The following is a 24069-nucleotide window of genomic DNA, read 5'->3' on the forward strand; positions in this document are numbered from 1 at the left end:
TTTTACTTTTATGATTACAGTTGGCTAATATCAAGCCTGAGTGAGCTTTTTTTTTTTTTTTGTATTTTGAGGTGATTTATCTAACAATTCTTTTAGCAATGTGTTTTCCAAACCATTGATTTTTGGGATTTCGCTTCCACTAAGTTTTGGAACTCATGTGAACCATTGCTAAAGCTGGAGAGGGCAAAATCAGGCTTACTTCTGCATAGAAACCAATCAGTTTACAGGTTTTATTGCCAAAGCTTAATTGAACAAGCTGAAGTTCGAAGCGGATTGGTTTCTATGCAGAAGTGAGCCTGATTTTGCTCACTCCAGCTTTAGTAAATAAACTCCTTTGTGTCTTTAGTTTATGTTTGCTTGAGTTATGCAGGCATTTCTAAAATATGACGCATAACAAAAGCACTTGTTTGAGACCATAACAAAAATTGTATGTACCAATGCACTATGAAAATAAACATTAAATTCTACTCAGAGCAGGTGCAAGCTAAGAAGGAAACTAGGCAGGAGATTAATACATGCTTGGAATATCTCCCTTACAGTAAGTGTATAGAGAGCCAAACTAAACTGAGCATATGGATCATTTCTCTCATAACGTTGGGTGCTTCGACATCCTTAAAGGTGCTTCGACATCCTTAAAGTATCAGTAACTATGAGCAATATACTTTATCATCCCACTGGTCCTCAACCTGACATATTAAAAACTTTTTTTTTTTTTTTGGTAGGAAATGTGTATGCGTGATATTCCAGCGATTGAGAATATCTGAGGCAATTTGATGTATGAATGCATTTTGATTTGTATATTTAGCTGTTTGGATAGGGTGACAGTCTTCATCTTCATAGATAACAGTGCAGTCAGTGGGTATTGTCACCCTAGGACAGGAATTGTGTTGTTGGCAATTTAACCAGGTGAAAATAAAGCCTGAAAAGGGAGACTAATTCAATCACTACATATAAAGACTGGAAACCTGCAGTAATATAATTTTTTTGTTTCGGGGTTTGTACATGGTTTATCCTGTACTAAAATAGTCATATCCGGACCTCGGTTTGGTTTATTAGATGCCCCACAGGTTCTATTTATCCAGCTTTTCTGCCTACTGTCATCATCTTTCCTCCAGACAAAATTAAATTTCAAACATTTGCAGTACAGTCATGGCCAAAAATATTGGCACCTCTGGCAATTCTGTTAGATGATGCACCACTTGTTGCAATTTCAAATGTTTAGTCATTCTCATGTTTGTTTCTTTTGTTTGTATTGGTATGACACAAAAAAAGTGAAACTGAAAAAGTGAGACTGTACAAAATGATAGTCACCCTGAAATTAATATTTAGTAGCACACTTGGAAACAACTGAAATCAACCGCTTCCTGTAACCATCAATGAGTTTCTTACACCTCTCTATTGGAATTTTGAACCACTCTTCTTTCGCCAACTGCTCTAGGTCTCCCGGATTGGAAGGGTTTGTTTTCCCAACTGTTTTGTCTACACAGGTGCTCTATGGCAGTGGTTCTCAACTCCGGCCCTCAGGACCTACTAACAGGTCAGATTTTAAGTATCACATTGGGGAGATACAGACTAGAATACTACAATCACTGAGCAGCAAAATAGTCACCTGTGATGTATTTCAGTTATCTTGCAAACCTGGCTTGTTAGTGGGTCCCGAGGCCCGCAGTTGAAAACCACTGCTCTATGGGATTTAGATCTATACTCATTGCTGGCCAGTTCAGTACTCTCCAGCACTTGCGCTACAACAAAAATTAAAATAAGTAAACTAGGTGAAGGCGCCTAGTGCTCAACTCCAAAACATCCTTAATAAATAATCTTTAATAAAACTGCTGCCCCTTTAAATGTGAATAACATATAAATCGTGAAAAAAAAATATATTAAAAGTATGGTGCTGTTTGCTAAAATGTACATTCGTAAAACTACAAATCTTCCAACAGGAAAAGTGATATGTGTCAATCTCCTATGGACTGTCTATCAATAAAAGTGTATATGATCTATGCGACACTACCTATAGGTGTAGCTATAAAGTGTCAACGTGCATTTATTTCATAAATGATCATATCACAATATAATTAATAAATACCAATGTACAAAACACTGTGCATAATAAAAGTGCTTGAGTGCATAAATAAATAAAAATGGTGACTACAAAGGTATAGAATTAAACAATTTCACATATAGATACATTTAAAATGGATGAAAATAGTCCATGAATTATAGATATACAAGTATGTGGTACGCCCAATACTGTGACTGAAGAGTTAAAACCTTTATCCACCTTGTGAGTCAATCCACACTTGAATGCTCACCAGATGGTCCCAGGCCACTAGGACCTATATCTCCTTTCCAGATCACTGGACATCAAATCTTTAGGGATAGCATTCTCTCCCCTTTCCAACCACCAAGATATAAAAATCGCCTTCCCAGATCACTAGATAACAGATCTCATAGATTTCTCTCTCCTCTCCAACAACTGACATACATGAAGGCAAAGAACATGGACAAATAATCGTGCAACTCCATTTTATTGAATTATCCAATAAAACAATCTAAATATTATGCTTACAAAAAGAAGTGCCCAGACTGGCACAGGTAAGAACCGCCAAAGTTTACAATTGCATCCCCTTCCGTCAAGCAGCTGACTCTCTCACCCTTGGCCTCAGCTCTCCGAGGTCACGGTGGAACGCACCCCGACCACGACCTTGGAATACTGAGGCAAAGGGTGAGAGAGTCAGCTGCTTGACGGAGGTGGATGCAATTGTAAACTTTGGCGGTCCTTACCTGTGGCGGTCTGGGCACTTCTTTTTGTATGCATAATATTTAGATTGTTTTATTAACCCATTCAATAAGACAAAGTTGCACGATTATTTGTCCATGTTATTTGCCTTCATGTATTTTGGTTGTTGGAGAGGAGAGAGAAATCCGTGAGATCTGTTATCTAGTGATCTGGGAAGACGATTTTTATATCTTGGTGATTGGAAAGGGGAGAGAACGTTATCCCTAAAGATTTGATATCCAGTGATCTGGAAAGGCGATATAGGTCCCAGTGGCCTGGTATCATCTGGTGAGCATCAAGTATGGATTGTCTCACGAGGTGGATAAAGGTTTTAACTCTTCAGTCACAGTGTTGGGCAGACCACATACCTGTATATCTATAGTTCATGGACTATTTTCACTTTTACTTATCAAAAAGTAGGTACCTACAGGAAAGGCCATTGTCAGTACAGTGAGAATAACAAAGGCATACCATCTGAGAACATGCATAACATCATGGTGTTTTCAGGAGAAATAAGAAAGATGTGTTTTACCACTTTAAGACCGGAAGATTTTGCTGCTCAATGACCAGGCCACTTTTTTCAACTTGGCACTGCGTGACTTTAACTGACAATTGCGCGGTTATGCAATGCTGTACCCAAACAAAATTTACGTCCTTTTTTCCCACAAACAGAGCATTCTTTTGGTGGTATTACCTCTGCGCTTTTTTTTTTTTTTTTTTTGTGATATTAATTAAAGAGCGAAAATTTTGCGAAAAATTTACATTTTCTACTTTGGCTATTAAAAAATATCCAATATATTAAATTTTTGTCATATATTTAGGCCAAAATGTATTTAACTACATGTCTTTGACAAAAAAATTCTCAATGAGCGTATTTTTATCCACTTTAAGACCGGAAGATTTTACCCCCTTTCTGACCAGGCTATATTTTGCGATTCGGCACTGCGTTATTTTAACGGACAATTGCGCGGTCGTGCGACGCTGTACCCAAATGACATTTTCGTCCTTTTTTCCCCACAAATAGAGCTTTCTTTTGGTGGTATTTGATCACCTGTGGGAATTTTTTAATTTTTGAAAAAAAGAGCAACAATTTTGAAAACAAAAAAAATATATATTTTTTCACATTCTCATATATAACATTCCCCAAAAAAATTTTAAAAATCAAAATTTTTTAACATTTTAGTCCAAGTTGTTTTCTGCTACATATTTTTGGTAAAAAAAATCACAATAAGCATATTTTGATTGGTTTCCGCAAAAGCTATCACGTTTACTAACTATGGAAAAGATTTGTAATTTTTTCTTTTTTTTTTTTACTAGTAATGGCAGCAATCTTTTTTTTTTTTTTTTTTGCGGGTCTGTGACATTGCGTCGGACAGATCGAACCCCTAACTGACATTTTTTACACTTTTGGGGGGACCAGTGACATTACTACAGTAATCCGTGCTAAAAATATGTACTGTTACTGTAATAATGACACTGGGCAGGGAAGGGGCTAACACTGTTGGTGATCAAGGTGCTTACTGACATGTGTGGGGGGAGGGGGTTCTGTAACAGAGACAGAGATCGCAGGTTCAGCTATCCTGAATCCTGTGATCTCTTCCTTTCTGTCACAGAGAAGATTTTCTCACACTTTCCCCGATGATTGGGGAAGAGAGACGGTGATCGCCGCCTTTCCTCCTCCGGCCCGACTCCCGCAGTGTCTGAACACAGCGGGAGCGAGCCTAGGAGTCCAGTGACATAGGTCTACGTCGCTGGACCCAGGGCTGCCACTGTGCCGCAGTAGCAGCATAGTGAGCAGTCGTAAAGTGGTTAAGGATTAAAGGATTATACAGGTTTTCTTTTGGTCATTAATTTTTTTTAGGAAGTTGTATAATTTTCTGAAAGAAATGGGCATGATTTTATTCAAGTTTAGATAGCTGGGAAGGGTTTAAACCTCTGTCAGGTTTATATTTGGATCCCATTTAGAATATTTTCCCTCACTTACTTTCCTGGTTGCCATGGTAACTTGGACAGGAGGCGAGAAAGAAATTTTCCCATGACAAACAGAAAACCTGGCAGAGCCTCTAATATATCCTTTTCTTACTATAAAAATTAGATAAATGCTGTCTGTATCCCTGCTGGGTCTTTTTTCTTTTCAGTCCTGTCTTTGTTCAGGGAAAACAAACGCAGTAAAAATTTCACAAAGGTTCTAATAACCCTTATTCAGTTTTGACTTAAATTTGTAAGGAGAGAGTGGTGACCTTCTACCCAGTGTTAATCCTGCGAGCAAAAATGGGTAGTATAATTTTAAGTAATGCGGCGGGCACAGCACTCTCTCACAAGTGTAAAGCAGAATAAAACAAAAAAGTGCCGCGCAAAACAAATGAGGAAAATAAATCCAGAAAATGTGTGCAATAAATACAAAGTGCAATAGTGCCAAATATTACAAATGTGAACAAATAAAAAATATAGATTAAAAGTAATATTCACAATAATGGCTACTGTATAATATTTTCAGTTGCATTTATATTCACTCATTTTGGTGTGCACGATTTATTATCCTTATTATATGTGCACAATTTGCACCTTATTTTCATTATTGTGAATAATACTTTTAATCTATATTTTTGATTTGTTCACATTTGTAATATTTGGCACTATTGCACTTTGTATTTATTGCACACATTTTCTGGATTTATTTATTTACCTTCTAACCACAGCTTTCTGTAAATCCTCCATGCTGTGTAATTATAACATGACTGATTACAGTTAGAGCTATGCAATATTTATTCTTAAGTGTATTACAGCACCTTAACTGTCTAACTATTTTTTTCAGCACCTTCTACTGGACGAATCACAAATCCGCCTTCTACGAGAACACCTGCATCAGATAATAAACTGTTTGCACCACCTCCTATGGATGATCAGGACACATTGTTTCAGAGGGCAGAGCATATTCCTGCTGGGACACGGACCCCAATGTGTGCCATCTGCAATCTAGTCATTAGGTAGGCAATCTAGATTTAAGTGTTTTGATACAAAGGTATCAAATGTATTTACCAGTGCTCTAGATAACTAGTACTTGAGTTTGAACAATCATTTAGGTCAGTGTTTCCCAACATGTTTTCAGTCAATGCACTCTTTAAAATTTTGCACAATGTCAAGGCATGATCAAAGGGTAACTGTGCTTAGCCAGTGTACTGTATGTGCTGCTTTTACTAAGGGAAGTAATAGATTACATAGGCAGAGCTCCATTCTGTTTTGTCTGCCCAATGATCGTCAGATACCAGCAGACATCTATTGCCCAGCACCCACAGATCGGCTGCTGTGGCCCAGTGGTGCGGGCGGAAGTGCAGAATCCCATATATATACGTGATCCTGCACAGGAGAGCTGCCCTGTATATCTCCTATAGGGCGGCCCTCAAGTGGGTATTATATTGAGAAATTTCATGGATTTGTTTGTAAAAATAGATATAAGTGCACATAGCGCCGGTGTCCTTATATATAACATAAAGTGCATTAACAAGCATTACCACACCACACTGGAGAGTTTAATGTTTAGGTAACAGCAGTGAATCTCTGCTGTTTTTTTTGGTGCATCGTCCACATTATTATTTGTCCTACATTTTGCTATCCTTTGTTAAAAATTAAGTTTAATATTTTCGTTTGCTTGCATTAGATAAAGCATGCGTTTCCTTTTCCTCTGATGACATTTTAAAGACCACAGCTGGTGGTTTAATGTAATTTCAGTTCATGCCCTTGCTGGCAGGAATACCTTGAATTAAAGCAGGCACTTATCAAGTGACAGACTACAACACCTGTTTTGAAGCCAAAATTCATCCAGGACAGGGATGCCTTACCTAACAGAATACAAAGCCAGACATGATTCCGAAGATAACATACCTTGCTATGTTAGCCCTATTAATTATTGATTTTTTTCCTTTAAATTTGTTAAATATTTAACAAGTTCCCCATAGCATTTAGTAAGGCAAGCATCTTTCAAGTCAGTCCATAATTTCCTGGCTGCAAAATGAAACCCATGAGTAGTATCATTAGTAATGAAACCGAATCTACCAAATATTAGATGTTGAGCAATGAATGCTTTCAGCCATAGTAAATGAATATAAGCCAAATAAAACTTCTACTTGTGGTACAGTTTATCAAACGTTTTAAGCAGCAAAGGTTTTAATTGCAAGGGAAGACTTTATGGGTCACTGTGTCTCAAAATCTAATCAGTGGTTTAGGCTTCTCGTATTATAAAACGGGATTTATGAAATTCCTCTTTTAGTGAATGTTGTAATGAGATTGTTCATAAAAGAACCTGCACAGTAACTGCTGTTTGTTTCTCCATGAGGGAGGATTCAATACTGGTTGTATTATGGTTCTTTGAAGTCACTAGTTTTTCTGAGCCCTGATGAAAGGGAAGTAGTGTTGCTCCGAAAATGTGTTGGCTTTTTATGTTTTAATTTTATCCAATTTTGATCTGGCACTCCTTTTTATATTTTTATGGTTGAATCTACTGTTGGGTGCCCATCAAGGGAAGCCTTGCTGTGTGGGAGCTGCCTCACCAGAGCTATTGAGCTTGTTTGAAGTTTTAATTCATCTGACTGCACTTGAAAATCTAAACGTTCCTAGAAATATATGATCAAAGAATAAAGTTTAATTTTATTACATCAGCATTGTAATATAAATACAAACAATGAGTATTTTGTGCTAATCAAATACACGTGTCAAACACAAGGTCCAAGGGCCAAATCTGGCCCGCAAGGCCATTTCATGTGGCCTGCGCACCAAGGGCTTTTCTTCAGCCAGAATGCTACCTCCGGTTCTTGCCCCCCCGCTCCCTGCTCCCCATTTACCACTGTTACAAGGACAGCTTTCCACTCAGTGCCTCACAGATCCCTGTCTGCCCTGCATTCACGGCAGGGACAAGTGAGATGCAGGTGCCGTGTGGGATGGGGCACCACATGGTAAGCTTGTACTGTGATCCCCACCTGTGCCTGGGTGCACAGATGCCAACCAATGATCTCCCTGCAAGTGGGAGAGAGAGGCCGAATTACCTACTCTTCCTGGAGGTACTAGAACAGGGTTGGGTAGGTGAAACGAGAGGAAGCTTTTTGGGGGGTGGAAGATGAGGGCTGTGGAGAGAGATGTGTGCCGGGATGGGGGAGAGTTGTGCAGAGGTCAGAGCTTAAGATGGATAGAAGCGAGATGTGGTCAGCCAGTCAAAGAGAGCTGAACCCTGCACACTGTGCATAGCATACCCCAAAACCCTGCACTTTGTAGTATTAAGCCAAAAAAAGAAATCTGCGCTAATACAGTTTCAACACATAACCTTAAAATCACATATAAAGTCCATAAAAAAAATGTGGTATATCCCACACCAAAGAATGCAATCTCATTTTTGGGGAGTGATCTTCCAATAAAGCACCAAATACCACCACCAATGTGAAAAATGCCAACTCACCGTCACTCCAGTGACTCTAACTGAATAAAGGTCAGCAAGCACTTTGAGATATTTGATGAGCCATCCAAAACAATCATGGTCTCACCATCACATGTCAGAGGTATGCCAGAATTGACGATGCCCATAGGTGCCTTATGGGCGTTGTCATGTCCGGCCCGGACTTCCTGGTGGTGGAACACATGCTTATCCCGGGAGGGAGAAGCAGCGGCTTTTAAACAAAAGGCTGTATACATTTGTGCCAAGGCAGGGCACAGTTATATGTATGTGCAAAACATTATTTTTTGTAATCTTTAATTCTGGTGCAATAAAATTTCTACATTATAATATTTTCTGCGGTTTATGTTGGTGAAATCCTTTGGAAAGAGAGTAACTGATTTAGGATGATATTGGAAGATCTGATGGTAATACTGTGATTGTTTCGTATGGACCATCAAATATCCCAAAGCGCTTGCTGACCTTTTTTCTGTTAGCGGTCACTGGAGCAATGGTAAGTGGGCATTTCTCACATTGGTGGTGGTATTTGGTGCTTTGTTGGAAGATCACTCCTCAAAAATAGGGTCACATTCTATGGTGTGGAAGATGCCATGTTTTATTTATGGACTTTCTGTAGTTGATTCTAAGGTTCTGTGTTAAAATTGAATTAGCGCTGATTCTTCTTTTGGGGGGGGGGGGGGTTTAATAGTATTTTATTATAAGGAGGACCGCTTTATTGGTTTACTTCACAGGGGAACAGGCGCCTTTTGTTTGTTTATGTAGTATACTCCAGAACTCCCAAAACTGCACCCCTGAACTCTGTACTTTGTGCATTGGCACCTCTAAATTCTGCCATCTGTGCATAGTGCACCCCTGAACTCTGCACTTTGTGCATAGGTCACCACTAAACTCTGCGCTCTGTGCCTAGCGCACCCCTGAACTCTGCACAATGTGCATAGTGCACCCCTGAACTCTGCACATATTGCACTCCTCCTATTTGTTGCCCCTTTAAGATCCTCCAACTGTTTGGCCACGCCCACTGTTCAGTGTATTTTAGCGGAGGATTGTGGTTGAGTTCCTGTGCCTATTCTCAGGGAAAAAAATAGATAGATGGATAGATAGATTTTTATAGTCTTGCAAATACAACCAGTCCTTTGAGGGCAACCATAATGCTGATGTGGCCTGCCATAAAATTGAGTTTGACACCCCTGTCCAATAAAATCTTACTTGCCATCTCTTTCCATAACTTCCTGGATTCCATGTATTATTTTCAGCTTCTCCTTTGCTGTTTACCTTCAATTTATAAGGACTATATTTCCCATGGTACCTTGCTGCCTGCAAGCTGTGATTCCTCTACTGACTTCCTGACCTGAAACTCCTCCCAGCACCTCTGTAAAGGCAAGCTCTGTGAAATGTGTGACACAGCAAGCCTTTTCACAGGGCATAATAAATGTGTCAGAATTCAAGTAAATATAAAATCCAATATGGTAATGAATATATGAGTTTACATCTCTACAATAGATGTGCTTTAGCTGTAATAAATAACAGATCAATATATGTATATACAGTATACACTGGTGAATTTCCTTCAACTGCAAACGTATGTCCGACATCTTGCATAACAACATCTTGCATATCACTAGCTGTTTAGGTGGACAGCAATGGGGCATATAGATAGATAGATAGATCTAATCTATCTTTTTTTATCCAAATGGTCTCAGTGTGTTTATAGTGTCCCAAGTTCATTGTATTAGGAGTCCATTGTGGGTTATTATGTAATATATATATGCTACCCTTACATATGTAAGGGTGGGTGACATAAAGCATGATGACTCTAATTAATTATGCATTCCACATAATCCCTTATTCACCTGCAGTTGAACTTTGTATGTGGACCAGAGAATGTCAGAATTGTAATCATTAAAGAGTCATCATTGTGCAGGGATTTTGTTGCTGAAGGGTTTCTTTCCCTTGTATCCCAAGTTACATCAGGTATACCTTCCATAGCATTTCCACGCTCTCAAGGTTCCATTTTGTAGGTAGCATTGCCGGTCTTTTTAATACAGATAGAAACTCAATCCTTTCTGGAACAGGGAAGCTTGTCTTCTTTAGTGTCAGTCTTTTGTTAATGAGTCCGTTAAATTAGCCTGTGCTGACACTTGGAGAAGAGAACATTTTGTTGTACATAAGGGCTGCTATTGTTGCACCTCTACATAGCTGAGAGTATACCTGTGGATAAAGGTGCTTACACAGAGCATGGAGGATATCAAGTTAGGTCAGTGTTTGCTTTACTCACTCTGCCTCAGGGATTTCCAGTAGAATTAGTTATTGAGATTTACAATAGTCTATAAAATCCAACCTAAGATTTCTTTATTAGTTTTGAATATTTCTACATATTTTACTGCGGCAAAGATATCCCACACCAAGGACTTCAAAAAAGTACTTTATGTAAGAATAGCTTTTATTTTCTCATAAACAGCAGCACAGCATACAATGTGAAAAAAATGCAATATTTTCACCAACACTAGCTATTTCTTAAGCTAAACAAGTTATAGGAATCCTATCTGGAATTCGTATTTACATTTTATTGAAAAAAAAAACAGTGTTTATTGCAAATTCAAAATTAAGTTTTTTATAAAATGTATGAAAATGTACAAATTCTAATATGTAATCTGTATGATTTTGCTTTAAAATACATTTAGTCCAAAGCAAGTGAAAAGTATTACATTTAACTGGAAGGAATGGTATGTGTGGTGCTCATAACCAGTGAGATGTTCCATGTCATTTTTTTACCTGTTCTGGACAAATGACAGCTGCTTATTAAACAATTTGTAATCTAGCACTCTACAAACGACACCCAATGTTTGTGCTAAATAATTGATTTAAAATGCCACTGTGCATACTGGAATGCAATTTCTAATTTACATCAAGCATTTCAACTCATTAGTACAGTGAACTTAAAGCAGAACTTCACTCCAAAGGGGAAGTTCCGCTTGTCTGCGTCCTCCCCTCCTCCACTGCCGCTCTTGGTACTTTTTTAGGAGGGGGGGGGGGGGCGGTTCAGGTACCCGGTCTTGACAGGTTTTGGCTGTGAACAAGCAGTGTGTCGTGTGAAACGTTAACCTGTCCCCTGTCTGTCTGGACTGATGATGATTGAAGGAACTTCATAATCTTATCTCAGCTGTGGAGTGTGGCCGTATCTCTCTGGTATCTTTGTGGTGAGCCGGGGCGAGTGCCTGCAACGTATATGTTGTATTTTCCCCTTTTGGCCTGAGCGGTGTATGTATGTTTGTTGGACTTTGCTTTCACTTCCTGGTCAGATCACTATGGTGCTCTACGAGCATGTTCAGCCCCTCCTCCTCCCCCACAACCTTGTGGGACACACACAGGTCCCAGAAGACTGCAGGACCATTCGCAATGCGTGGCGTGGCGCGGCTCGTGCATGAGCAGTAGGAAACCGACTATAAAGCAAGAAGGCTTTACTGCCGGTTTCCCTAAGATGCCAGTTTCTGCATCCAAAGCCAATTGAAGAATCGGCTCCGGTTTGGACATCGCTGTAATTGTGATCGGTTTTCACCACTGTAACTTTGTAGAAAATCAGAAGGTGAGAAGCTGCAGCAGGGAGATTGTTTATGTTAAGCATTTGTTTGCATGAGTACATTTTTGACATTTCTCAATATACAGCAGAAGAAAAATGTTTCAGAAAAGCTTTGCCTTTTATCATTCCAGAGCAGGCTTTAAGCAATTTTTTCTTAGGCTAAGATGTCATCTGTGTGCAGCATTCAGGTAGAAACATTTCTTCTCTCTCCCAATAATCAAAATGTATTTCTCTATCGTCCATCGACAGACGCAGCCTCATCTCCATGAGCTGAGTGGGTTATGCTGCCACCTGCAGGAGTAGTCTAGGCAGTACGTTAGTTCGAAACTTTTAACATGTACACGCCTATGGGGCTGTCCCTCCAGGCCACAGCCTAGAGAAGGAGTAGGACCTAGGTTTCCTGCTGGGACCCGGTATTGGTTTTTCTTATTCTTTTCAGGATATTTATTTTTATTTCTCTTTACTCACTAGCTAGTGTTCAGGGAAGATTTTCCTGGTGATCTACAAGCAACGATGCCGGCTGGGGCTTCGCACTGGATAATCTAGAATCCTTATGGTCCCCCCAGTCTGGCCTATGAGCGTGAGCAGGTTATAGTCGCAACCTAGACCTAGCCACGACAGTGCCCCTTTTCTGGATGGGGGCGAGCCTGCGAGCGGATGCCTCGCTGGGACGCGAAGACCTGGAACACCCTGAGTCGCAGTACCCCTCAGCTGGCAGCACCCCCACTTCGGGTGGGAGGCAGTCTGCCTCGAGCAGAGCCCTCCTGTTCCATGGTATGGTAAGTAAATGTGCCCCCCTTGCCCTGTTCCTATGGTGGCTGCATGTCTTGAGTGCCTGCCGCCCTGGTGGGGGGGGGGGGGGGGGGGTGTGACATGGTACCTTGGGCTTGCTGGTCCCTTTTGTGGTTCCTGAGGCCTTCATGTGTCGGTTCCTGGCCGCATGGTTCGCCGTGGGCGCCACCATCTTAAGTGTTTGCAATGTGAATTTCTCCCCATAGTCTTGTATGGGGCAGCCATTTTCCCTAAAGCTTCCTATTGATTTGTATGGACATTCATTTTTGTGTAGCCCCTGTGCTATGCTGAGCAGTGTGACCTTTCTCAGGCAACATCACTTCCTGTGCCTTTTTTTCCTGCTGCTACCCGAGGTCACTTCCTGTTTTTCTCTCTATGCTGCTGGAAGAATCAGGAAGACAGTGTGTCTGAGGTGGTATGGTACATGGGGGTACCTGTGGGCATATTCCTTTACATTCTGCTGTCAGTTTAAAGGGGTTCCCTGCAGACCGCTGCGATTGGTGGTGGGTACCGCGATCGGCGCTCTTAAAGCGACTACTTCGTTTTTTGCTACTTGCAATATGGAGTCCCAAACTGTGCAATCACCCTCAGACCCACTCTGTGCGACTCCCGGACAGTCCAGATCGCAGTCGCTGGCCGCGATTTCAGCAGGCCTGGAAAGCCTGGCGACTAAAGTTGATTTAGTCATGAAAAAGGTTGATAGCCGAAAACGACCGCTGCCCTCTCTGTCTATGGAGGTGTCCTCTAAATCAGAGACTGATGTGGTCTACCTGAGGGGTTGCTGTCCTCGCAGTCAGATGGTAAAGAGGACCTGTCCTCTTTGGCTGCAGCGCGGAAACGTGCTTTGGTGAAAGCACTGATTATTTCAGTACAGGATACTTTAAAATTGGCTGATGAGCCCACGACGGCAGGGATGTTGGTGGCCTTTGGCTCTCAGAAGTCTCTAAAGACTGACAGGGTTTCCCTTGTCCCGAAACCCTTCACAATATTGTGACTGACCAATGGCGGCGCGTTAAGCACGTGTTAGTGGTGCCAAAACGCTTTCAACGCTGGTGTCCTCTTGCTAAAAAGGTTTCCAAACATTGGACGGTGCCGCCTAAGGTGGACCATCCTGTTTCCAGATTAAACAAATCTACCCTTGTACCTGTGAAGGATTCCCCAGTCTTCACAGATCCAGTGGACGGGCGAGTGGAATCCCTTTCCCGCTATCTTCATGTGCTGGCAGGTTCCATTTTGAAACCGGTTTTTGTGTCTGTGTTAGTCCCACAGACGATGACGGAATGGATTAGGGGTTTGCGGGAATCTTTGGACCCCGAGACTGTTCCTCCCGAACTGTTGGACCCAGGTGATCCAAGCTCTGGTGTTCCTGTGTGATGCGTCTATGGATGCGGCTCCCCTGGTGGCCAGGGTTTTGGCCGTGGGCATTGTTTTAAGGCACATGGTTTCACTGAAGAGCTGGTCGGCTGACCAAGCTTCTAAGAAAGCCGTAGCTGATCTCCTCTTTCTGGGAGAGCGTTTGTTTGACGACTCATTGGGTGAGTTGATCAAGGGCCTGACTGGCGGGAAGAGTACTCTTCTTCCTCAATCCTCCAAGGGTAATATGCCCCGTACTAAGTGGGGTCCCTCTCTTTCTGCTCATAAGCATTTTTTTCCCTGTGAAGGCGCATTCTACTAGAGCGCTGAGTGCCTCTTGGGCTTTTCGCCATCAGGCCTCTGTTGTACAAGTTTGTAAGGCAGCGACTTGGTCGTCTGTGCACACCTTTACCAAATTTTACAAGGTGGATTTTTTGGCTTCTTCGGATGCCTCTTTTGGCTGCAAGGTTTTGCAGGCTGCTGTTTCATAAGAGAATGTTTTTTTGTTATTCTTTTAGGGATCTTTTACCTGGGTGAGCTCCTGTTATTTGGTTGAGCTCCATGTTGCCCGGTTGGCTACGTTTAGCCTCTTGGAGTTGACGTTACTATCTGGTTGCGTTTTTCCAACCCATCATGCCTTTACTGCTTTGGGATGTCTTACTCCGCTCATGGAGCTGTTGTGTCTGTCGATGGACGATAGAGAAAATAAGATTTTTGTAAGATCTTACCGTAAAATCTATTTCTCTGATGTCCATCGACAGACGCAGCCCCGCCCCTCTGATGGGGATGGGTTTTTTTTTCTTCTCTGCTTGCAACTAAACTGATGTGCTGGGATGTGGCGGGTTACGCCTGGAGGGACAGCCCGTGGGCATGTACATGTAAAGTTTTGTACTAACGTACTGCCTAGACTAAACCAGCAGGTGGCAGCATAACCCACTCAGCTCATGGAGATGAGGCTGCATCTGTCGATGGACATCAGAGAAATAGATTTTACGGTAAGATCTTACAAAAATCTTATTTTTACAGCAATAGTTTCATTATTCATAAAATTCAACCTTTTTTTTTTTTCTTCAGAAGCAGCCTTTAACCACTTCAGCCCCGGAGGATTTTCCTGCTCTAAGACCAGAGCCCTTTTTTCAACTTGGCATTGACAATTGCGCAGTCATGCAATGCTGTACCCAAACGAAATGTACGTCCTTTTTTTCCCCACAAACAGAGCTTTCTTTTGATGGTATTTGATCTCCTCTGCGCTTTTTATTTTTTGCGATATTAATAAAAAAAGAGCGAACATTTTGAGAAAAAATGATATTTTCAACTTTCTTTTAAAAAATATCCAATATACTCAATTTATGTCATATTTTTTGGCCAAAATGTATTTAGCTACATGTCTTTGACAAAAAAAATCTCAATGAGCATATTTTTATTGGTTTGCACAAAGTTAGAGCATCTACAAACTATGGTGTAAATACTGAAATTTACGCAGCTTTAATTTCTGACTGCCTATCTCATTTCATGAAGTGCTAAAATGGCAGGGCAGTACAACCCCCCCCCCCCCCCCCCCAAATTACCACTTTTTGGAAAGTAGACATCCTAAGGAATGTCCTGAGAGGCATGTTGAGCTCATTGAATATTTCATTTTTTTGTCACAGGTGTTTGAAAAATGACTATTAAAAACATTTTTTTTTTTACAAAGTTGACATTGAAATGATATATTGCTCACACATGCCATGGGTATGTGTGTAATTACACCCCAAAATATATTCTGCTGCTTCTGAGTACAGGGATACCATATATGTGAGACTTTTTGGGAGCCTAGCTGTGTACGGGACCCCGAAAACCAATCCCCACCATCAGAATTTCAAAGGGTGTACATTTTTCATTGCATTTTCTCACTACCTATAACGGTTTAGGAGGCCCTGAAATGTCAAGATACCACAAACCCCCCCCCCCCCCCAAATGACCCCATTTTGGAAAAGTAGACACCCCAAGCTATTTTCTAAGAGGTATGGTGAGTCCATGGAATATTTCATATTTTGCCACAAGTTTGGGGAAAATTACAATGTTTTTTTATTTTTTTATTTTTTTTTTAACACAAAGTTGTCACTAAAAGATACATTTCTCACACATGACATAGGTATAATATATGGAATGACACCCCAAAATACATTCTGCTGCTTCCCCTGAGTACAGGGATACCACATGTGTGAGACTTTTTGGGAGCCTAGCTGTGTACATGACCCCGAAAACCAATTAACATTCTCAGGTTTTCTAATGGCGTAAATTGTGCATTTCACCTCTGCACAGTTTCGGAGGCCCTAAAATTCCTAGATAGCACAAAACCCCCCAAATGACCCCATTTTGGAAAGTAGACACCCCAAGATATTTGCTGAGAGGCATGGTGAGTCCATGGAATATTTTATATTTTGCCACAAGTTCCGGGAAATATATTATTATTTTTTTTTTTTTTTACACAAAGTTGTCACTAAATGATATATTGCTCACACATGCCATGGGTATATGTGAGATGACACCCCAAAATACATTCTGCTGCTTCTGAGTACAGGGATACCCCATGTGTGAGACTTTAATTGTTGTGCATATAAATTTGATTGATCCACAATAGATCCGAAAAGATCTTCCGTGAAGAACAGCTCAAAGTTCAGGGGCGTAAAACCAGCTGTCTCCACGTGGATTCCAGGTTGGGCAGTGAATGGGGGAAGTACTGGCGCTGTAGAATCAGTGGGTTGCCAATTGGAATATGCCAGTGCATCAGGGAGGGCACTATGGGCTCTACGGGCCTGTCTTCGAATACACGGTGGCTGCGGGCCACTACTCGTGCTAGCCACCGCACCAGCTTCAACTGCACTTATGGGACTCACCACATCACCAACTGTTACTGCAGTGCTGGTTGTACTAGGTCCAGGGTGTACTGGGCCGCTGGCGCTTGCCAGGCCGCTAGAAGGATGAGCGGCACTAGTACCGACACTCTGCTCCATACAAGCACCCTGCTATTCCTGCATCTCAACAACTCCAGAATGGGGTCGGGTACTCCTGGGTCTAACAGGGACCCATCTGTCGTCTGAGCTATCTGTCAGGGAACCGCCGCTGTCATCAGGTTCATATACTGACCCTGATTCTGACAGTGAGGCTTCCTCATCGCTTTCATTTGACATGGTCAGTATACTGTAAGCCTCTGCACTACTGTACCAACGTTTGGACATTTTGGTAACTAAATTTACCGGTACAGTAGTGTGACTCACAGGTAATAAAAGCACCTGGTTGTCAAGGACTATTTCATCCGCTACCAAAAAAAAACTCCTAATGCTAGCAGGGATCAGGCCTGACTCTGCTAACACAGCAGTTTTGTGTGTTGTGTTTTTTGTAAGTGATAGTAATCTATTGATTACTACACTTGCCTGGGTGGGGTGGGCTGGGGTTAAACGCAGGTGCTGGCAGGAATCAGTGCTGATCGTGCAAACACCGCGTTTTGGGAACCCTAAACTATGGGGATGCTAGTATAGTTCTGATCAGATCAGATATTGATCTGTTCAAACACTATACTAGTAATGGAAGTGTGTGTGTGTGTGTGTGTGTGTGTGTGTGGTAATCAAGGGGTTATTTCTAACTATGCGCCGGGGATCTGCGCTGTTTTCGACTGTCGCTAACACTAGCTAATGTCACCTGTGTCACTAATCCTAATGATCAGAAAAAAAACTGTACACTATAAAAGTGACACTGTGACAGGGCAATGAAGGGGTTAACTGGGGGTGATCAGGGGGTTAAATCTTTATTGGGGGGGTGACGGGGACCCTAAACCTCCTTGGGACAGAAACTAACTCGCTAGCGCTAACTCAAGTCACAATCAAACTAATAGAAAATACAATAAAACACTATATTACGTGTGTATTAGTGTGCAATGTGACAGGGGGGAAGGGGTTAACTGGATGTGATCAGGGGGTTAAATCTTTATTGGGAGGGGGTGGCGGGTATCCTAAGTATAAAAGGAACGGCGGCAAGCGCTAAACCTGGTCACAAGTCACACTTATACGGGTATATAGAAAATGATATATACTGTATACAGTGTGTGTTGTGACAGGGTGTGTAAAGGTGATCAGGGGGTTAAATCTTTATTAGGGGTGGGTGGCGGGGACCCTAAACCTCCTTGGGTTAAGTGGGGGTGATCAGGGGGGATCAGGAGGGATCAGGGGAATAAATCTTTATCGGGGGGTGGCGGGTATCCTAAGGATAAAAGAAACGACCGCAAGAGCTAAACCTGGTCACAAGTCACACTTATACGGGTATATAGGAAAATGCTATATACTGTATACAGTGTGTGTTGTGACAGGGGGTGTAGGGTTGATCAGGGGGGATCAGGGGGTTAAATCTTTATTGGGGGTGGGTGGCGGGGACCCTAAACCTCCTTGGGACCGAAACCAAGTCACTAGTGCTAACTCAAGTCACAATCACACTAATAGAAAATACAGTAAAACACTATATTACTTGTTTGTTAGTGTGCGATGTGACAGGGGGAAGGGGTTAACTGGGGGTGATCAGGGGGTAATCAGGGGGTTAAATCTTTATTGGGGGGGGTGGCGGGTATTTTAAGTGTAAAAGGAACTCGCTACACCTGGTCACAAATCACACTTATACAGGTATATAGGAAAATGCTATATACAGCATACAGTGTGTTGGGACAGGGGGTGCAGGGGTTAACTGGGGGGGCGATCGGGGGTGAAATGTGCCTATCTAAGTGTGTGTATGTGTGCTTGGTGCAATACTCAGTTAGATGTGCTCTCTCCTCTCGATGAATCCAAAAAGGATCATGGGAGGGGAGAGCAGGTCTGTTCTGAGCCTGTTTACCTTACACAGGCTCAGCATAGAATCTGATTGGGCAGGACCGATCAACAGGTCCAGACCAAAAATCATTGTTCTGGACCTGATGACTGATCGGTTCTGAACCCAATCAAGCCATCAGCGGCGGCAGGGGCGCCCCAGAGCGGCGGGAATGAGTGACGTAGCCCTACGTCGGTTTGCCTGTAGGGGGCTGACTGCCGCAGTAAATAGTCGTGCGGCGGTCGGCAAGTGGTTAAGTGATTTTGCCTAGGTGGACATGATATCTATTTGCTGCATGCCTTGAAGCAGCATTTCCTCAGTCTCCCCTTCCTCATTAGACTGCAAAATTATAACTTTGGAGCAGCTCACAGTGGTCTTCATCCTGCTTGGGTCTGTCCTTGAGGTCTAGGGATCCCTCCTAGGTCCCTGGGGGCCTTGTGGTGCCAAGCAGGGCCACCATTTTGCTGTAGCCTGTGTTTCTATGCATGGTGGCTAGGTTTGTTTAGTCCGGTGGCCATTTTGCAGTGGTTTGTCATTGAAAATAGCGGCAGCCATGACGATTTCGGCAGTGGGAGCCCCTCCTCATCCCCTGGTGCTGACTCCTGGATCTTTTCACTTCCTGATCGCCGCTGTGCAGATGCCTGTTTCTGCTGGGTGGTGAGTCTGGTGGGGTTCTCTCCCTCTCTGAGGATTGCTTGGTGCCTGGCGACTGGGTGGTGCTGCCAGTGCAGTAGAGGTTTTCCCTTTGCAGTGGGTCCTCCTGGTGACTCATGGAGTCTTTAGTGTACATCTCCCCACCTGATTCCTTCTCTGAGGTTGCAAGGCCCTCCAGATCCCAACCATCCATCGATTGCACTGACGGCGGACCTGGAGTCCTTTGTGTCTCGAGTGGAGGTGGCTTTCGAGCGACGAGCTAGCAAAAAGTGCCCCCCGCCTTCCCCTGTTTCATCAGATCCTAAATCTGATTTGGCTGCCGGGGACGTGGGTCACCCTGTTGGGTCTTCAACCATGCACCTGGAATCCTCTGATAGTGAGGATCATTCCTCCACATCTGCACTGGCGCACGAAAAAGGAGCTGGTGGAAGCACTGATTTTATCTGTGCGTGAGACCTTGAAGATGAAGAACGTAGCTGCGACGAAGGCGCAGGTTCCCTTTGGCACTCTCAAGCCATCCAGAGTTGCAAAGGTGTTTCCTTTCCACGCCTATTTTAACAAAATTGTCGCTAAAGAGTGGGGACGACCAAAGCGTCCCCTTGGGGTCCCAAAGCGATTTTTTTTAGGCGTTACCCCCTATGAGGAGTCCCTTATTAAGAAGTGAACTGTTCCACCGGTGGTGGACCCTCCAGGTTCCAGATTGAACAAGGCAACCATGATTCCAGTTAGAGTCCTCAGCCTTTAAGAATCCGGCTGACAGGAAGACGGAGGCTGTGGTCGCAATATGCACACTCTGGCTGGTTCGGCACTGAGGCTGGTATTCACCATTGGCCTGGTGTTGCAAACTCTGACCGTGTGGGCTAAGCTTTTACGCTGTGACCTGGAGAAAGAATAGCTTCCCCCTGCCTTTGCTGAGCTGGCGGATGCCATGTGTGATGCCTCCTTGGATGCAGCTCCCCTAGTGGCTCAGCTCTTCGTTTCGCCAGTGGGCCTTTGGCGTGTCTTTTGGCTCAACTGCTGGTCTGCAGACCAGACTTCTAAAAAGGCCTTGACTGAGCTTCCCTTTCAAGGAGATCGTCTGTTTGGAGCTACCCTGGATGACATCATTAAAGGTCTCACAGGGGGGAAGAGTACCTTTCTTCCACAGGCTACTAAGGGCAAGGAACCTCCTCATAGACGTGGGCCCTCCGCTAATATGACGTTTTTTCATCCCTCGACTGACAAGGGCTCGTAGCCTTTCAGGGCCTCCTCTGGAGGATCCAATTGAACCTGGTCTGGCAAGCTGAGAGCAGGATTTTCCAGACCTGCAGACAAGGTTCCTTCAGCATGAAGGTGTGCTCTCACCCAAATCGGGGGTGGGGGGACTCTTCGCTGGTTCCCGGACCCGTGGATTTCCCTGGTACAAGAAAAGTGGATCCACAAAGTAATTCGGCCTGGCTACAAGTTTGGGTTTTGCTCTTGTCCTTCCAAGTTCTTTCCTTCCAATTTGCACCTGTCCCTGGACCACTTATAGAGTCTGTATTTGGGGTGGTACAAGACCTGTTGCTTCAAGGGGTGATTGTCCCGGTTTCGACTCTGGAATATTTTTAGGGTTTTTACTCAAACCTGTTAACAGTTCCCAGGAAGAAAGGCAAGGTGCGTCCAATCCTGAACCTCAAGGCGTTGAACTGCTTTGTGCGGCTGCAGAAGTTCAGAATGGAGTTTTTTCGCACGGTGGTGGCATCCCTTGCCTCTATCCACATTAAGGATACTTAACTTCACATTTCAATATGTGCCGGCCACTAGCTCTTCCTCCGCTTTGCTGTGGGAGAGGAGCATTCTCATTTGTGGCGTTAAACTTTGGTCTCGCCTCTGCTCCTGGGGTCTTCACAAAAGTGTTAGCCCTGGTGCTAGCTTTGTTACGCCAAAGGGGGATCGCGATACTGGGCTACTTGGATGACCTCCTACTGCGAGCGGTGTCTCCTGCTCTGGTGGACAACCTGGAAATCACCATACGAACTCTGACAGAGTTTGGCTGAATTCTGAATTGTGTGAGTTTTTGAGTTCATCCTCGCTCTTTCTCGGTGGCTCGGATCTTGACCTTCCTTCAACTGGGGGTTGAACAGAAATTGGCCTTGAGTACCATCAAGTGCCAGGTGTCGGCTTTGGCAGTCTTCTTCTAATGACCCTTGGCCACACACTCCCTGGTGCATACCTTTCTTTAGGGTGTCCGACATTTGGTTCCTCCAGTGCGGTCTCTGTTGCTGCCTTGGGACCTCAATTTGGTGCTTTCGGTCCTCCAGAAGCCTCCCTTTGAAAATCTTCAGGAAATTTCCTTGCTTACATTGTCTCTGATTTTCATTTGAATGAAGACATTGTGTTGCCTTCCCTGTGTCCCAGGCCTAAACATCCAAAGGAAATTGCCTGGCATGCCTTGGATGTGGTCCGGGCAATTAGGGTGTACTTGGCAGCTACGGAGTCTTTTAGAAAGTCAGACTCCCTATTTGGGCTCACGGATGGGCCTCAGAAAGAGTTGTCTGCGACCATTTCTAGATGGATCAAACAGACGGTTATTCGGGCCTATTCTATCAGGGGTAAGGTTCCTCCTTTTTCTGTCAAGGCGCACTCTACTCGGGCGCCTAGTGCTTCCTGAGCCTTCCGTCATCATGCGTCAGTAACGCAGGTTTGTAAGGCGGCCACCTGGTTGTCGGTGCACACTTTCACAAAGTTTTATAAAGTGGATGTGTTGCCATCTATGGATGCCTCTTTTGGCCACAAGGTTTTGCAGGCTCCTGTCTAGAGGACCTAATCCTCTGAGTGTGTATTGTTTTTTTCAGGTGGGCTCCAGTTGTTTTGGTTGAGCTCCTGTTGCCTGGTTGGCTACTGTTTTTAGCCTTGGGAATTATTTTGCTGTTCCCACTCCTCATATTTAACACTGCTTTAGTTATGAAGATCATGAGCTGTGTCAGTCAGTGAACGAAAGAGAAAATGGGATTTTTGACTTGCCGTAAAATCCATTTCCCTGATGTTCATTGACACAGCACCCACCCCTCTGTGGAGTTGTAATTCTTTTGACACTGCTTGTAACTAAACTGAATACCTATAGCAGAGAGAGAGGGAGTATACCCCCTGGGACTGCCCATAGGCGTAGCCAGATTATTTTTCTGCCTAGTGTCTTACCCCTGTAGGGGGCAGTGTAACTCAATGGTTAAGAGGATCAGGAGCTGTGTCCATCAAGGAACATCAGAGAAATGGATTTTATGGTAAGTCGAAAATCAGATGTTTAAAAAAAAATCTGGCGCATTTAAGGCTCCAGTACCCGGAAGAGATGTTATGTCCTGGCTGGTCGCTCGGATCTCCCTGTGGAATAGGAGACCCAGGCGAGCCACAGAAGGCGGAAGGAGGGGGTCGCCCCTCCCACTCCTTGTAATGACAATCGAGCTGCTGCTCAGCCGCATCGGTTGTCATTACAAAAAAGCTGACCGTTGGCTCTAAAAAACGGTACCGGAGTGAAGGCCTGTAGCTGTGGTACAACCGCTTGAAGCAATATCGGTCATATCTGCAAGTTTGTGGCAGATACCAATACTTTAAAAAAAGTGAATATCGGCCTCCGATAATCGGTAATCAGCCCCACCAATAGTCGGTCGATCCCTAGTATGCTGCGTTCAGCTATTTTTGCAATTATTACAGGTGGTAATTGAATGGTACTTTGTGTTATATTTATAGAATCTGAGTTATCCCCAGAGGTGTTCCTGTTAAAGCTGAAGATTAGCTTAAAAAATGTTTTTCCTACAGCTATAGTAATCTAACTTACATGTAATGAAGTATGTCCTACATTATGTAGGCTGCTGGATTCTGTAGAATCCTTCTGTGCAATGATGGTAGGTCCTCTTTTGTTGCTAAACTTCTACCACTGAGGAAGTTAATGGTTTCGGGTCTCTGGGCTGAACTAAATAGAGGAAGCACCTGCCCTCTCCTCCCCCCTCATCCATTGAGGGAAGCCTGTGCATGGATTACACTGCGTGTAAGGGCTCTTTCATGACAGCTCCGTCTCTGCTTGCAGAGCGGAGAGGGAGGTGTCTCAGCACCCGCTGCCCTCTATGGGGGATCGGAGGAGAGCGGACCGCTTGTCCGCTCTCATCAGATCCGCTCCGATTACTGATTTCAGCACAGGATCGGATGCGGATGGCAGCGGGTGTCAGCGGAGGTGTCTCCGCTGACACCCGCTGCCCCATAGAGCTGCATGGAGGATCCGATCAGATCCGCCTAAAAAACTGACAGGCGGATCTGATCGGACCGCCCGTGTGAAAGAGCCCTAACACAATCTGTGAATTAGGGAGAAAATCTTATATTTCATTAGACTCTCCCCTACTCTGACAGGAAGATGACCTGTCATCACTGCACAGATTTCTACAGGATCCAGCAGCCTGTATGATGTGGTACATATTTCATTGCAGGTAAATTGGGTCATTAAGGCTGTAAGGAAAATCGTTTTAGCTAAACTTTAGCTTTAAACCTACACAGTACTTATGTGTGTATTTAAAGTGGTTTTAAATACCAAAGGCGGACAAAACTGTATTTTTTCACAGTAAGGGCTCTTTCACACAAGCGATCCGATCAGATCCGCCTGTCAGTTTTTTTGGCGGATCTGATCGGATCCTC

At 43.5% G+C, this 24069-nt stretch overlaps 1 protein-coding gene across 1 annotated transcript in view; it reads left to right on the forward strand.

Moving 5' to 3' along the window:
* LOC309544253 (PDZ and LIM domain protein 5-like) overlaps positions 1–24069 on the forward strand; it is a 318724-nt gene that overhangs the window by 270674 nt on the left and 23981 nt on the right. The window contains exon 8 of the mRNA XM_082243155.1: positions 5595–5766. Within this exon, the coding sequence (XP_082099281.1) occupies positions 5595–5766 (172 nt within the window). The remainder of the gene's footprint in view (positions 1–5594; positions 5767–24069) is intronic.

The sequence above is a fragment of the Pelophylax lessonae genome (genome assembly GCF_965119305.1).
Source record: "Pelophylax lessonae genome assembly, chromosome: 1".
NCBI classification, from domain to species: Eukaryota; Metazoa; Chordata; class Amphibia; order Anura; family Ranidae; genus Pelophylax; species Pelophylax lessonae.